Here is a 17,208-nt window from a genome sequence, read left to right as displayed (position 1 = left end):
TTCTGCAATAACCGAATTGGTGGTGTTATGCAATACTCGCATGAATTGCGAGATATGTAGACTATCTTTCAATGCTGGTGGATGATTACTCGTAGCAAACAACAGCGAATTTCTGTCTGTATCCTTCCGATATAGAGTAGTCCCCAGGCCGGTACCCTCACGGAACACCATCAAATCCAAAAAGTTAATAGACTGTCTCTCAACCTGTCCAGTAAACCGGACAGTAGAGTCCAATGAATTTAAGTGCTCCAACATATTGAAAAAAATCCTCCTCAGTAAAAAGATGTCGTCTATGAATCTTTTGTAATATGCAATCCTATCACCATAAGCTGGTAGAATATTGGTAGTGTCATATTCATGCATAAATATCCCTGCATAAGCCAGGGTCACATTAGAACCCATTGCGGTCCCGGCGGCTTGGATAAAATAATCTCCCTCATACATAAAGTGATTATTCTCCAGTACTAGCTGTAACAATTCTAAAATGAACTCGATGGGCAGGCCCTGAACAATATTAGTGGACATCAATTTTCTCACTGCATCAATACCCAAATTGTGAGGGATGATAGTATACAACACTGATACATCCATGGTGACAAGCAAAGTGTCATCTGAGATGTCTTTTAGATGTAAGAGCTTTTCAAGGAAATCACCCGTGTCTCTCAAATAACTTGAAATGGCCATAACTAGGTCTTGTAGAAAGCTGTGAATAAATACCGCCAGGGGCTGTAGAACAGAGCCCCTGGCAGAAATTATTGGCCTACCAGGGGGATTTTTAAGCGATTTGTGCACCTTTGGAAGTGTATAAATGACTGGACAGACTGGGTGTTCCACCTTCAAAAAGTGGGACACCCGTTCAGCCAGCCATTATTAACAGCGTACTCAATAGTCTTGTCCACCCTGCGCTTGATGCGCAACATAGGGTTTGTTTCACATTTCACATATGTAGTAGTGTCTGACAGTTGGCGTCTAATCTCTCTCTTGGTAGGCCAATGTCTGCCAGGGGCTCTGTTCTACAGCCCCTGGCGGTATTTATTGACAGCTTTCTACAAGACCTAGTTATGGCCATAGTTCTTATGGTAACACATTCTCAGCGACTTGTTCAAATGTTAAGGTGATTGTTATCTATTGTCGTGTCAACTTTCTAGTTGTCTGTTATGTTATGTGTCAACATTATAGTTGACCGTTATGTTATAGATGTAATTCTCCATTGTTCATCCTCTCTATCGCTCCTGTTTCGGCTCAGTAAAAAAACACTGAGGTACCTTTGGGAGTATGGAGGGGGTGGAGGGTTACTAATTTAAATATTTAAATGTGCCTATCCCTGCTATCGCACTGTCCATATCCCAAGAGTACACCAGTGCCCCCCCTGGATTCAAAGAAAAGGATTTATCTGGTAAGTACCAAAATCCTATTTTTACTACTGTGCAGTAAATATATCTTAACCATTGCATGATATTAGATAGAAACATTGCACGACACACTGTATTTTACCGGCATGCGGTGAAAATCCCAGCTCCAGTTTAAGCTGCATACAAACTTCTACTGTTTGGAAACCATTATATGTAAGTACAGGGACTTTCTGTTGTTTTTAAAACCCAACATAGGGGACAGATGGGACAAGTGCCACAGGCAGCGAGAGACACAATATATAACATGTAGCACAGCCAGATCATGGCAGACATTGATACTGGACAGTTATGAGGTTACTCCACGTTCTTCCAGGAGATGTGTCCATCTACACCTAAGGTTAATGTTCCACTGGCCACCAGGTGAAGTGCTTTGCTGACTGCTCTCTGTTCTGCTTCTTCCATTTGCTCACACAATGGGACCTCCGAGTCTCCTACAACGGTCTCTTGTAGGATTATAGGTCCAGCAGGAGAGCCATCCTACATGAACAGGTGATGATGTCTTTAACCAACTGAGCATGTGAACACAATACCTATCTGTACAGCAGGACACATTGCATGTGTCATAGGGTCCGATTCAGACCTGATTGCTGCTGTGCATTTTCGAAGTGGGCCATTATCGAACTACTGCGCATGCGTATGCATCGCAATGCGCACACATGCCGCCAAATAGCGACAGGATGGTGCGAATATTTAAATTGCACGGCTGTTCGCAAGGCGGTTGACAGGAAGAGGACGTTTGTGGGTTGTAACTGCCCGTTTTCTGGGAGTGTTGGGAAAAAAGAAAGGGGTTTCCAAGCGTTTTCAGGGAGGGTGTGTGACGTCAGCTCTGGACCCGGTCAGCCAGTTTGGATCACACTGTAGGAGTAAGTTCTGGATTACACACACACTGCACATTATGGAAAAATTATTAGATGGTGAGTGTGATGCGACTGGTTTTGCAGCTGTCCGCTGACCGAGGGGAATTTTCACACAGCGCACACATGCAATTGCACACTTGCACTGGGCAGATTTCACTCCCCCTGTCCGGTGACTATCTGATCGCAGGACAGTGTAATTTGCAGCACAGCGATCAGGTCTGAATTAGTCCCATAGTACATACATGTACAGTAGTTAGCAACTGTCTCTAATTTCCAGGGACCGGTACAAGTTTCTATAATGTATTTCCCTGTAAATGTTCCTACTTTGTATAGGGAATACTTACAAGCATGAAACAGACTGTGCAGCCGCAGACTCTTGCATCCGCCGCGGGCCGCTGCTCCCCTTTGGACGGTGGAAAAAGTGTTGTGTAGAGTTTCAGAAGTTTTCCTAAACAATAAAGGTTATAGATGCAACACTGAAACTGCAATAAGGATGCATGGTCAACGGATTTATCAGACTTGTGATGCTCATTTTCTGCCTCCATTTGGGTCTACAGGCGCATTATAATCACTGGCCTCGTACAATGCTCCAATTTTCTGCCAATCTGCAAGTGGAAGGTGTAATTCCAGGTATGTTTTGAATGAATTTTTTTTTATGTTTTACTGTATGTAAAACATGATCTTGAATTGAATGATATTCACCATTAAAATACACCCCCCCCCCCCCCCCCCAATTTGATTATATTGGCTTGGATGATAAATAATTGCCGCTTTAAAAATACGGGCATACTCGAATAAACATCCACACCTCCGGCTTCTCGCAGCTTATTACATTTAGGGCCCAACTCAGACCTGAACGCTGCTGTGTGAATTTGCAAGGCGGACGATTATTGATCGGCTGCACATGCGTACAGTTCGTATTGTGCATGCGCGAGGCCAAACTGCAAAAAAATCCAGCCACTTTTTTGATCGCTAGGCGTACGCAAGGTGATTGACAGGAAGCGGATGTGGGTGGTAACTGGCCATTTTCTGGGAGTGTCGGGAAAAACGCAGGCGTGCCCAAGCGTTTTCAGGGAGAGTGTGTGACGTCGGCTCCGGCCCCGATCAGCCTGTTCTCATCACACTGTAGGAGTAAGTCCTGGTCTACGCACAGTCTGCACAGAATGGAAAAATCATTCAATGGTGAGTGAGTTGCGAACGGACTTGACGCTGATCTGCGTTCGCAGAGATTTTCGCAAGGCAACGTAGACGTGCACGGGTAGGGTTTTCACTCTGTCTGGGCAGCGACTATCTGTTTGCAAACCTCCGAAAATTCACAGAGGAGTGTTCAGGTCTGAATTACACCCTTAGTCCTTTGACTTTTTATCTTACTCTCGTCAACAATGACCTAAACCCCCGCTAACTCCCAACACATTTTGGCTTGCACGCTATAGTTGACTATACTGGTGTCTTTATATTTTAAAAATGAGATCTTGGAATAATCTGGTCAGGTGATTTATATGAAAGACAGGATTGCCTTCTACATAATTTTCTTATCTTCTGAGAACATCGTGGGTAAAGATGATCACATGTCTCTAAAAGTGCGCATCAAACTGGTTTTAAAGTTCAAATATTTACGATAAATTGTAAACTTTTGAGCTAAAATTGTGACCTAAATTTGAGCAAAGTGAACAGGTTTGGGGTTCTGACACAAACTCTTGGCAATCTTTACCTTTCCATCTATTCAGAAATTGGTGTGACAACGTCCGGCCAAACCCAGCGAGGCAGATCAGGTGAATGGAGAACTCCTCCAGAACTTTGCAGATTATGTTCTCAAATTCTGCCTGGCACCCGAACATGGTATGGTCAATCACCTGGCATGATACATCACGACGAGACATGACAATGTGCTGCGTTCCCAATATAGACGTGTCCTTCACTATCATATGTTCTGTATTAATATTAGTTATTAGGACACAGGGTTCCCCGGTTTCACAGGGATTTTGCACCGGTTACACTATTTATTTTCTAGTCATGTGACCTTTGATGAACCCAAATTAACAAACTGGAGAAAGTTTATATTGTCAGATTATTTGGGACCTAAAAGGGAGTATGAAGTGTTTTTCTTTGTGAAGTTAGAACTTGGACACAGCGTCATAGTTTTTCCATTTTATAATGGTTAATACTTTTTCGTTACAACGCTTTCACACGCAGAATAATGCTGATTCCGCTACAGAGAATGACTATTGTTTTGGTTCTGAGGGGCAGATGTATTAACCTGGAGAAGGCATAAGGAAGTGATAAACCAGTGATAAGTGCAAGGTGAAAAAATGCACCAGCCAATCAGCTCCTGACTGTTAATTTACATATTGGAGCTGATTGGCTGGTGCCTTTATCACTTTGCACTTAACACTGGTTTATCACTTCCTTATCCCTTCTCCAGATTAATACATCTGCCCCAATGTCTTATGAATGGCAAATAAGTAGTATAATAAGTTGTGGCAAAGGCTTTTTATCTACAGTATAACAAAAAAATGGTATCAAATTATAGAGGCTGTAACAGTAATACTTACTCGTGTAGGGATTCCGGCTGCAGCAGCCCTTCTGAGTTCTTCTACCGCAGTCTTATCAGAGATAACAAGGGCCAGCCGCGCACAGCTTCCCAGCTGCTGGACTGTCTCCATCATGATTTTCAGTTTAGTACCTCAGAGAGAAAGACATGCATGAGACAGACTCCCAACACTATCCATGAGAATATCTAGGCAATTGTAGGCACACCTTCCATATACTTGCCAATGCCCCAATAATCTCTACACCACACATTTAAATGAAGTTTCTGTTTTCAGTAATAAAAAGGGAATATACCATAACAACAGGTACTAGAGCTTATTAGAAATAAAAATATTTCAGATAAAGTTGTGATTGTGGATGAGGGACACCCCAGAAAAATTCAGGAGTCTCTGAGAGTGTTGGCAAGTGTGTTATGCTTCCAGCTCAGCAAGCCTAGCAAATGCACCGTATAAGGGGCTCATTGGCGCTTGTGATTTACACGCGAATGCCATGTACCTCAGTGCGAGCCCCATTCTGTGCAGCTGAATTTTAGGCCTCTATCTGTGTCTATCATTAGAGACACAGATATATGGGAGTGTGGGAGCATGACGTACCGGGTACATCTAGCAGTTGATACCAGATAATAATAGCACGTTATAGATTGATCAGTAAATGTAAGTTACTTACCTGTGGGGGATATTAGCACAGCCACGTTTGATATCTTAGCGGGTGATTTGTTTGCAATTACAGTTTTCAATAACTGGAACGTGTTCAATCTCAAAGCTTCCAAAAGATGACAGACTCGTATGCGAGGCATGCCTGCAACGACACAGCAAAGAAAAACAAAAAACACCAAATAAAAAAGTTCACACCCATTGCAAGGTGCGTTTTGCATCAAAGGAATGAAACACTATGTGGACCTGATTACTTCTAGAATGACATCTACATTTGTTCCTTTAGCAGTAGCAAGGAGAGTAACCTGCGTGATGCTGCAGAAGGGTTCCCATTAGCCACGCCTCCTGCTCATACTGCACCTCCGCCAGGATCCCCTGGGCCGCAGACCCCTGTGCTATGAGCACAGCTCCTACGCCGCAGCTGAAGTGACAGACCAGTTCCTGCTCAGAGAGGCCTCCTTCCTTGTACAGCCAGGAGAAGACAGCCGGGATCCTCCAGCAGAGAGCGTCTGAGATTATAAAGCAAGAGATGAAGTATACAATGATCATTAATGTGTATATTGTGTCTCACACATCAAATAACAGGTAGGAGACCTGGCACAAGCTCAGTTTTTTTACAAGTTACTTAAACAACAACCTGATTCTAAGTAGCCTATGTACAGATGGGTCCACATTTATCTTGACCTTTAATAGGATTAACTATGACTGGCCAGTCGAACTTAATCCCCTGCTGTAATGACTTAATCCCCTGCTGTATTGTTCTCTGTATTGCATTGCAGCTGAGAACAATAGATGAATGGTTTATGCTAATAAATCATGTTGTGCCTAGGCGCAGAAAACTAGTCAAGATAACCGTGGACCCATCTGTACTAAGCCGTGGGGAGAGATAAAGTTAGTGGACGGAGACACAGTATCAACCAACCAGCTCCCAGCTGTCATTTTTCAAACACAGCCTGTAACATGACAGTTAAAAGCTGAATGGTTGGTACTTTGGGGGGCATGTACTAAGCGGTGATAAAAGTGGAGAAGTGAGCCACTGGAGAAGTTGCCCTTGGCATCCAATCAGCATTGACGTAACATTTTATAACTTGCATACTATAAAAGTATACAGAGCAGCTGATTGGTTGCCATGGACAACTTCTCCACTGGCTCACTTCTCCACTTTTATCACTGCTTAGTACATGTCCCCCTTTATCTCCATCCAAGGCTTAGTAAATAGACCCCTACATCACAATTCGGTCCTCCTCCTGGGATTAGGAGTCCCATGCGAAGATCCGTCTGTATCCAGAGTCGGATGCATCTATGTGACTGCACAGCCGTATAGTTATCTATTCTCTCAAAACTTGGTTGCTATGGGCAACATCTCCACTTCTAAAAACCTGCACCTTATTAAATACCCAAGTATTCCCGCCTTTCAGAGAGAACAACAAGGTGAGATGCAGTATTTGCTAACACAATGTTTTTGTCCGTGTCACAGACCACAGCCGCCCCACTCTCCGGATAAACCAATCCGAGAGTTGCGCCAGCGCCGTGCGAATCTCCGCTGCCACCAGCAAAGACGTTTCAACGTATTACGGACATTGCAGGCGTCTTTAGCTTTACCTGTAACCACAAATCTCAATAGCTCATGAAAAAATAGGGAACATGTACTTCACTTGGCTTGAGTTGGGTTCAAGAACACAGCAGTCAGAACTAATCATTTTTATTATAATAATTAAGAAATATCTTCGGGTTTACAAGGGTAAAAAGATTACAAAGAATATAAGGAGTTTTAGAAAAGAAATACAGGTTACTAGCAGTCTCAATAAACAAAAAGAATAAAGAAAATCAGAACCTAATTACTCTTACGTAGTGCATTAAGGGGGTCATTCCGAGTTGATCGCACGCTGCCGATTTTCGCAGCGCAGCGGTCAGGTTACTACTGCGCATGCATATACACCGCAATGCGCACGCGCGTCGTACGGGTACAAACAGCATCGTTGCTGTGCAGTGCTCCTAGCGACGAATCCATTCGCACAGCCGATCGCAAGGAGATTGACAGGAAGAGGGCGTTTATGGGTGTCAACTGAACATTTTCTGGGAGTGGTAGGGAAAACGCAGGCGTGTCCAGGCGTTTGCAGGGCGGGTGTCTGACGTCAATTCCGGGACTGGACAGGCTGAAGTGATCGCAAGGGCTGAGTAAGTTCAGACCTACTCTGAAACTGCAAAAAAAAAACAACTTTTCACCCCGCTCGGCTGCACACTGATCGCACACTTGCAAAGCGAAAATACACTCCCCCGTGGGCAATGACTATGCGTTTGCACGGCTGCAAAAAGTAGCTAGTGAGCGATCAACTCGGAATGAGGGCCTAAGTTCTGTGTGAGGAAGCCTAACAAAGAAAATAGACATCCATCCAGGCACTGGTAGCCACTTCCACCAGAATGAACAAGGATCTATCAATTAGTCACGTAGTTATAGACCTCTCAACACCTCAGCACATCAGCCCCCACCTCTTGAAAAGGTTAACCCTTAATCTCCTGGGCCCATTCATATCCAGCAGTGGAAGGTCACTCCCCTTGTGATATCTGTAGAAGGCTTGTGATCTGTGTGTCACACCTTTCTAAGTATGGAGTTGTGTATTGAAGTTCCAGAGGTTTATGACGCTAGCCAGGAAATAGGATTTCTGAACATTCCAGTCAGGGCATTTGTCACACTTCCCTGGTCTGTTTACAGAGCCCCCGTTGACATAACAAACCAATTGGGCTTATCAGACCTCAATGTCCAGACCTTGGCAATATCTGCTTTTCATGTAGAAATACAATCCCCTTTAACAATGGGATCAGTACTAAATGCCGCCGGCCGGAATCCCGGTTGTCGAAATACCGACGCCAGAATCCCGACCACACAATCCCGACAGGGGTGGCGAGCGGAACGCAGACCCTTGCGGGCTCGGTGCCTCGCTCCGCTCGGCACACTATTATATTCTCCTTCTATGGGTGTCATGGACACCCACAGAGGGAGAATATGTCGGGATTGTGGCGGTCGGGATTCCGGCGCCGGTATTTCGACCGCCGGGATTCCGGCCGGCGGCATCTTGACCACATCCCTTAACAACATCATGTCAGGGTCCCAGACCACATATAATTTATACTTTTGACAATACACAACTCTGAGGTCAGCTCACAGGAGAAATTGTGATTTCCCTGACAGTCTGTGTTATTTTCCATAGCAAAGTCCCATTGGTATCTTATTATTTATTAATGCCTACATTGGACTAACTGTGTTCTGCACAAACACCCAGATTACCCAGAGAGGTCTATAAAATATGGGCCCCATAGACAGATTACAGTCTTTTTCCCACGTCAGTAGATTGCATGATGTTGCGTAAGTAAAGCTTGTTCCTCAGCCTAGGATTATAAAGACTGGTCCATATTTTAACTAGGGATGGGCATAGACCATCAATGATTCCTAATCATCGATGGTTTATGGCTGATGTTGAATGCTTTTGCCATTGATGGGATAGAACCAGATGGTTTCCCTCCATCGATGGCACAGCCTAAACGAATATATATATATTTTTTTTTGCAAGGTATTGGGACAAGGTGCATAGCTCCGCCCCTGACATACACTAAGCCCCACCTCCATTTTTGATTGGCCCACTGCCCAGCCAGCACCTTTCAGCGGTGGCCATCGAGTGGTGCAAACCATCGATCGATAGTACATTAACCATCTATGGCGAACCATCAATGGTCATCACCGATGGTGTCATCAATGACAACCATCGATGGACAGCCCACTGATGGCCAGCCTTAGTTTTAACACAAAAACGAGTAGTCTATCAAATATAAGGACGGTGTCACAGAAATCTTCTGCTGCTCTCAAGCGCTTGTTGGATAAAGGTATCATCGCTTGGCTTTGTCAGTGCCTTCATTACAGCAATGGGCAATGGTGACAGGGACTGCAGAGATATAAATGTTAAACTATATTATGCAGGACTGAAGTTATTTCTGTATCACATGTCATATGACTAAGGGGTCTATTCTTGAAGCAGTGAAAAGTGTGGAGAAGTGATCCAGTGGAGAAGTTGCATGGCAACCAATCAGCATTGAACTAATATTTCTAACTTGCATTCTATAAAATTGTACAGAACAGCTGATTGGTTGCCATGGGCAACTTCTCCACAGGCTCACTTCTCCACTCTTTTCACTGCTTCATGAATAGACCCCTAAAATACAACCATCTACTGTAATAAGTCTTCCGGCTGGATCATCAGGCTTACCCGCAGTATTCCCAATGGGTGGTCTTAAGTATGCCGACTGACGGGATCCCGCCGCACAGTATATTGGCGCCGGAATCCCGACAGCCAGCATACCGACACTTATTCTCCCTCATGGGGGTCCACGACCACCCTGGAGGGAGAATAAAATAGCGTGGCGCCACCGTGCCCGTAGCGTGGCGAGCACAGCAAGCCCGCAAGGGGCTCATTTGCGCTCGCCACACTGTCGGTAAGCCGGCGGTCGGGCTCCCGGCGCCGGTATGCTGGTCGCCGGGAGCCCGACCGCCGGCATACCATACTGAACCCTTCCCAATTGCTTACCTATAATAATGGCTAAGGACTCTGGCAGACAACGGAGAATGCTCCCCACAAGTCCCCCAGCAGCGATGGGAATACAGGCTCTGACACGGCCGGACTGGAGAGCATGGAGTAGAGAGGGGCTGTACGCCATGTCGGAGCTCATGATCATCTCTCCTACACACATATACAGAGAAGAATTATTACTGAGTTTTTTCAACAATTAATAACTTTGTCCAAAAGGATGCTGTGCTCAGAGGAAAGAGACATGGGAATTGGTAAGGGTAAACGGATTGAGGGGCTGATTCAGAGAGGGCGCAATGTTTCCAAAGTTGAGCGATATTTTGCTACTTTGCGCACACAAAATAATTCCTGGAAATGTGAACCCAATTGTTTGATGTCATTTGCAATTGGGTATGGCATAGCTAACACTTTAGGAGGGGTTTGTGATCCCTGGGTGTTTCAGGGTAGAGATGGAGGGGTGAAGTAAACGCAAAAAGAGTCCGTTTGACTGACGTGTTTTGGGAGTGCCACAGGCGTGTCCAGGAAAACTGCTGCATTCACTATCACAAATCCAAAGTTGAGTTGGATTTCTGGAGTGTAGCTCGAGTAGACCCCAGGCTCCCGCGGGATCCGGTCTCTAGGTCGACAGTAACTAAGTCTACAGTGTCTAGGTCGACCACTATTGGTCGACAGTAACTAGGTCGACAGGGTCTCTAGGTCAACAGGTCAAAAGGTCGACATGCATTTTTCACGATTTTTTTCTTTTTTTGAACCTTTTCATACTTAATGACCCACGTGGACTACGATTGGAACGGTAATCTGAAGCGAGAAGCGAGCCATGCAACGGAACACGGTGCACTAATTGGGGTTCCCCGTCACTCTACAAAGAAAATGACACCAAAAAAACATAAAAAATTAATTTCGACCTTTTGACCTGTCAACCTAGACCCTGTCGACCTAAAGACCCTGTTGAACTAGTTACTGTCGACCAATAGTGGTCGACCTAGTTACTATCTACCTTCCATACCACACCCGGCTCCCGCAGATGACAGTGGTGCAGCCAATGTTGCATTGATTTTGTAGCGTTTACAATCTCCATCACAACTGCACAGACCAGGGAGTCTGAAAGTGGAAGTTTCAGCGCTCATACAGTCCATCGCACGGTGCGGCACAAGGAGAAGGCTGAGATTAGCATCTGCATGTTACTGCCATAGCCGCTGCATTACCAGTGTCTCTGAATCAGGCACTTTGGCCAAATCTGATTGGTTGTCTTTATTTTCTGTTTATAGCTGTAAAATGCTTTAGGGCAACAGACCCAGTGACGTGGGGTTTATGACAAAATATTATATTACATTACATAGCCATCAAGGTGTTTCCTGTTACTGTACTCTGGACTCTCTATTCATGTCATCATTCTCTGGGCTTCCCTTTCTGCAGAGCCACGGGGGCTATATCGGAGTGAAGACATTTCCTCAAACCATATCAAAATTTTGAGAGCGAGAACAAAGGTGTGTTTGGTTCTTTGTTTTAGCAATTTAGCACTTTATAGGCATTAATGGCCCTCATTCCGAGTTGTTCGCTCGCTAGCTGCTTTTAGCAGCATTGCACACGCTAGGCCGCCACCCTCTGGGAGTGTATCTTAGCTTAGCAGAATAGCGAACAAAAGATTAGCAGAACTGCTACTAAATCATTCTTGCAGTTTCTGAGTAGCTCCAGACCTACTCCTAGATTGCGATCACCTCAGTCCGTTTAGTTCCTGGTTTGACGTCATAAACACGCCCTGCGTTCGGCCAGCCACTCCCTCGTTTTTCCCTGACACGCCTGCGTTTTTTAGCACACTCCCGGGAAACGCTCAGTTACCACCCAGAAACGCCCCTTTCCTGTCACTCACTCACCGATCAGAAGTGCGACTCAAATGCGCCGCAGGATCCACAGCAAAACTGTTACGTTTTTAGTTAAATAACTAAGCGCTTGCGCCCTGCGTGTCTTGCGCATGCGCATTTTGCAACAAATCGCAGCATAGCGAAAATCGGCAACGAACTAACAACTCGGAATGACCCCCCCTGTGTGGAAGGTTAGTTTGCCCTAGTGCTTGGACAGGGGTAATTCTGAGAATCCTTAGGTATGTGGAATCTACTACTGAGCTTACAAAGGTTTGTACTGGATCTCTAATAGGTGTTATGTCCATGATTTCTCCAGCATTGGGGATTGGCTGTATTAAACCTCACAGAGAGTATATCTAATGTGTAATGCTATCTTTTGTCTATTTTGCGTTTTTTTTTCTTCACTTCAACCAAGAATGAATTTCCGCTATGTCCATTGCTGGGGGGTACAGCTCTTACTATAAGGAGGAGATCATCCCTTTATAAAGGTGTAATGTGGGAGATTACGGACAATAGGCCTAATTTAGACCTGATTGCAGCAGCAAAATTGTTCTGTTATGGGCAAAAGCATGTGCACTGCAGGTGGGGCAGATGTAACATGTGTATAGAGCAGAGGTTTCCAAACTGTGTGCCGTGGCTCCCTGGGGTGCCTCGGGACACTTGCAGGGGTGCCCTGGGTTGGTGGTCCAGGACCAATTAAAATTATTCATGGTCAATATAATAGACCAAACCAGTGCTGGTGGCTGCCAGTCATAAAATATGTGGCCAAACAGAAGCAAATCCTGTCCCTCACCAAATACCTGACCCTAAGGATAACCTATAAACGTGATCTACTTAATGTAATATTTATTTCTAAGTTTCTCAATAAGAAACTTTTGGACAAGGGGTGCCGTGAAAAAAATTCTGATATTCTAGGGCGCCGTGATTCAAAAAAGTTTGGAAACCACTGGTATAGAGAGTTAGATTCGGGTGAGTTATTTTGTTTTTGTGCAGGGTAAATACTGTCTGCTTTATTTTTACACTGCAATTTAGATTTCAGTTTGAACACACCCCACCCAAATCTAACTCTCTCTGCACATGTTATATCTGCCCCCCCCCCCCCCCCACACCCCTCCCCAGAGTGCACATGGTTTTGCCTATTAGAGAACAATTTTGCTGCTGCGATAAGATCTGACTTAGGCCCAATATCCCCTGTCCACAAGATCAGGTAGTCAAAATTTACTTGCCTGCACAGTCTATCTAGTCTTGCAATACCAGCCTTGCGGGACCGCACATCGGGATCGCAAGGTGACTTTCACATTGCAATGGGCACTAACTTTCCTTATGATTTTGACTATATAGTCAAAATCATAAGAAAAAATCTTACCGTGTGTACACACCTTAAGACAAATCTTATCCTATTTGTTTGGGATCTCTGATGGGATAGAGTGACATGCGGGACATCCCAGATTGGGGTAGTCATGGAACATTACATTCATTATTGAATCTATGTAGTTTAAACAGAACCTGGATTCAAACTATTCTTTTTTTTCCCCCCACTTCGGTTCTAGATTTACTAATTCTCAAAACTTGGAAAGATATAAAGTGGAGAGAGAGAGAGAGAGAGAGAGAGAAAGTACTAACCAATCAGCCAAACCAATCTTTTTTCAAACACAGCCTGTAGAGTGACAGTTAGAAGTTGATTGGTTGATACTTATTTATCTCTCTCTCTCCACTTTATCTCTCTCTAATGGGCAGATTTAACAACAAGTGATATTCTTGTTATCACTACTTACATATGTTAAATGGTGCTCCAGCCAATCCGCTCCTGTCATTAATGAAACACATGGCTATTAGGAGCTGATTGGCTGGAGCACCATTTAACATACGTAAGTAGTGATAACAAGAATATCACTTGTTGTTAAATCTGCCTCAAAGTTTTGATAAATCTCCCCTCAGCAACTAGCTCTACCTAACACAGCATCAGTGCTAAATTAGGCCTCAGGTGCAAATATTTGTTATTCTCTCATTTAGAGGCCATATGTATATACATGTGTCATTCACTTGGCAAACTGTATGGAGAGTTGGAGACATGACTGAGCACTGTCATTCAGAGGCCAGTTTGTGTATACATGCTTCATTTCCTTGGTATCCTTGTTCTGCTGCATAGGTCCAGGCTTAAAGCTTAATTCAAGGTTGATTGCAAAAGCAAAATCTTCCTCTAATGGGAAAAACCATGTGCACTGCGGGGGAGGGGGGAGCAGATGTAACATGTGCAGAGAGAGATTTGGGTGGGTTATATTGGGGGTCATTCTGACCCGATCGCTCGCTGCGTTTTAACACAGCAGAGCGAATGGGTCCCTCGTGCGCCTGCGCTGGTGCAGTAGTGCGTCGGCGCATGCCAGACGGCTGAAGGCCGTAGCAGGGATACGATCGCCTCTACCTGATTGACAGGCAGAGGCGATCGCTGGGCGGAAGGGGGCGGAACAGCAGCGTTTGCCCGCCGTTTCGTGGGTTTGGTCCTGCCAACGCAGGTGTGGCCGGACCAAAAATGGGGGGCGGGCCGCAACGGCTGCGTGATGTCACACGCAGCCGCTGCAGGCCAGGGAGCGATGAGTAGCTACTGGCCAGCGCTTTAAAGCTGCGCTGGCCGGGAGCTACTCTTGCAGTGCAAAGGCATCGCCACTGTGCGATGCCTTTGCACTTCTGCGAGGGAGGGCTGGACTAACCTGCGGGGAGGGATAGCCCTGTGCTGGGCGTCCTCCCGCATGTCATGGAAGATGATCGTAGCTGTGCTAAATTTAGCACAGCTACGATTCACTCGGAATGACCCCCATTGTTTCTGTGCAGGGCCATGGTGGGAATCGAACACACGACCTCAGTGATGTGAGTCAGCAATACCATCCGTACTGCCCAGTATGTCCCAGACTTACACTGACACTGATGCCCTAACACCCTCTTGCTGCCTTTGTCAGACTGTCTGTGACATATAATAATGAAGAGGTTTACCCCAGGTTGTGGCTCCATTGCCCATTGGCAGCAGCGATGAGTACTGTAGAGAGTGATTTTGCAGGATGTCTCCCAGGAGGCGGAGGCTGCTGCTGTGTACCCCGAGTGACTGCACTCCTATCAGCACGTCCCCCTCTCTCATCTGTTCCAGCCGTGGCAGCCTGTGCCTCCTCTCCATCACACTCACCGCACACCCGAACAGGGTGTAGCCCCCGTCAGGGCTCGCACCAGGCAGCTGCGTCATCTCCCTGTCTGAGAAGAGACAAACGTGATACAATTATTATTATTATTATTACATTTTATTTATAAGGCGCCACAAGTGTTTCGCTGCGCCGTACATATGTCAGACATTAGAACAATACAGGGTACACAGAACTTAACATTACAGTAACCGGATCACTAAAACTGAGCGCAGGTAACAATTACCCCCGCAGTTCTAAGTACACACTACAGCTGAGATGTAAAGAAGCAAAGGAGGGTCTGGGATTGAAATGCCGGCGGTTAGGATGCTGGAGGTCAGAATAATGGGCGCGGCAATCCCGATGATCAGAATCCCGACAGGGGAGGGTAAGTATACTTACCTTTCCCCACTGGCCCTTAACCCTCCCTTCTGGCAGCCTAAACCTAATCCTACGCTCCCCCCCCAAAGCAGCCCCCCCGCAGCCTAACCCTAACCCTCCCCAGTGGTGCCTAATCCTAACCCCACCTTCCTGCAGCCTAAACCTAACCCTCCCTACACCCCGCAGCCTAACCCTCCCCGATGGTGCCTAAACCTAGCACCCACCTTCCTGCAGCCTAAACCTAACCCTCCCTACCCCCCGCAGCCTAACCCTCCCCGATGGTGCCTAAACCTAGCACCCAACACCCCTTCTTACAGCCTATACCTAACCCTCCCCAGTGGTGCCTAATCCTAACCCCACCTTCCTGCAGCCTATACCTAACCCCCCCCCCCTCCCCCACAGCCTTACCCTATCTGGGGGTGCCTAAACTCCCCCCCTTCCCCCTTGCGTGGCCTGGCAGATGCTTGTTCAGGATCCGACAGTCGGGATTTAGGTGCCGGCCTGGTGACCCTATCCAGGATGTCGGAGTCGGCATTCTGGGTCAGCGTCGGAATTTTGGCACCAAATCCCATAAAGGAATAATCGGCATACTACTAGGAGAAGGTAGTCGTTGGAAGAGATAAACAGTAACGAGCGAGATGAGATGCGGGTATACACAGTGCTGAGTGGGAGAGAGCTGTAATTGAAGTGCGAGATAAGAGGGATGTGAGAACAGGAGAGATAAGGACTCTGCCCCAAGGAGCTCACAATCTAGGGGGAGGGGGGAGACAAACAGGTGACATGAGGTGCCATGCAGAAGATGGCCTGATGGCAGGAAGTAAACGAGGCATAGATGGCCAAGGCAGTGGTGGAACTAGCGAGCGGTGGGCCCAGGTGCGACAAAATGCTTTGGGCCCCCCATCCCATCCAAGTCCACCCCCTCACCCCTGGAGAGGATCTGGTGAGGGGGACCTGCTCAGGGCCAGAGAAATGGATACCTAGCAACAGTGCCGTAACTAGACATTTATGCACTGTGTGCAAGAAACGGCATCGGAGCCCTACCCCTGCATAGTGGCGTGGCTTCGTGGGGAAGGGGTGTGGCCACAAAATAATACCAATTCATAAAACGGTGCACATTAGTCTCCATTGTTCAAATTACGCCGCACAGTAGAACCACTACACCAGGTATAGACCCTTTTACACCTTACGGCGGACAGATTCCTCTTTTTACACATTACGGCAGACAGCGTCCCCTTTTTACACATTACGGCAGACAGCGTCCCCCTTTTTACACATTACGGCAGACAGCGTGCACTTTTTACACATAACGGCAGACAGCGTCCCCCTTTTTACACATAACGGCAGACAGCATCCCCTTGTTGCACATAGCGGCAGACAGCGTACACTTTTTACACATAACGGCAGATAGCGTGCCCTTGTTAAACATAGCGGCAGACAGCGTACACTTTTTACACATTACGGCAGACAGCGTCCCCTTTTTACACATTACGGCAGACAGCGTCCCCCTTTTTACACATTACGGCAGACAGCGTGCACTTTTTACACATAACGGCAGACAGCGTCCCCCTTTTTACACATAACGGCAGACAGCATCCCCTTGTTGCACATAGCGGCAGACAGCGTACACTTTTTACACATAACGGCAGATAGCGTGCCCTTGTTAAACATAGCGGCAGACAGCGTACACTTTTTACACATTACGGCAGACAGCGTGCCCTTGTTACACATTACGGCACACAGCGTGCCCTT

General features: G+C 46.2%; 1 protein-coding gene across 1 annotated transcript in view; it reads right to left on the bottom strand.

Moving 5' to 3' along the window:
• Positions 1–1,068: 1,068 nt before the first annotated feature.
• LOC135050211 (trifunctional purine biosynthetic protein adenosine-3-like) overlaps positions 1,069–17,208 on the bottom strand; it is an 82,263-nt gene continuing 66,123 nt past the window's right edge. Inside the window, exons 10-17 of the mRNA XM_063956471.1 lie at positions 14,900–15,151; positions 10,050–10,202; positions 5,778–5,981; positions 5,486–5,617; positions 4,822–4,952; positions 3,981–4,122; positions 2,614–2,717; positions 1,069–1,889 (exon numbers count right to left, since the gene is read on the bottom strand). Of these exons, the coding sequence (XP_063812541.1) occupies positions 1,707–1,889; positions 2,614–2,717; positions 3,981–4,122; positions 4,822–4,952; positions 5,486–5,617; positions 5,778–5,981; positions 10,050–10,202; positions 14,900–15,151 (1,301 nt within the window). The 3' untranslated portion in view covers positions 1,069–1,706. The remainder of the gene's footprint in view (positions 1,890–2,613; positions 2,718–3,980; positions 4,123–4,821; positions 4,953–5,485; positions 5,618–5,777; positions 5,982–10,049; positions 10,203–14,899; positions 15,152–17,208) is intronic.

The sequence above is a fragment of the Pseudophryne corroboree genome, chromosome 2 (assembly GCF_028390025.1).
Source record: "Pseudophryne corroboree isolate aPseCor3 chromosome 2, aPseCor3.hap2, whole genome shotgun sequence".
Classification (NCBI taxonomy): domain Eukaryota; kingdom Metazoa; phylum Chordata; class Amphibia; order Anura; family Myobatrachidae; genus Pseudophryne; species Pseudophryne corroboree.
Note: the sequence above shows the minus strand (reverse complement) of the source record. Positions and strands in the feature narration are given on the sequence as shown.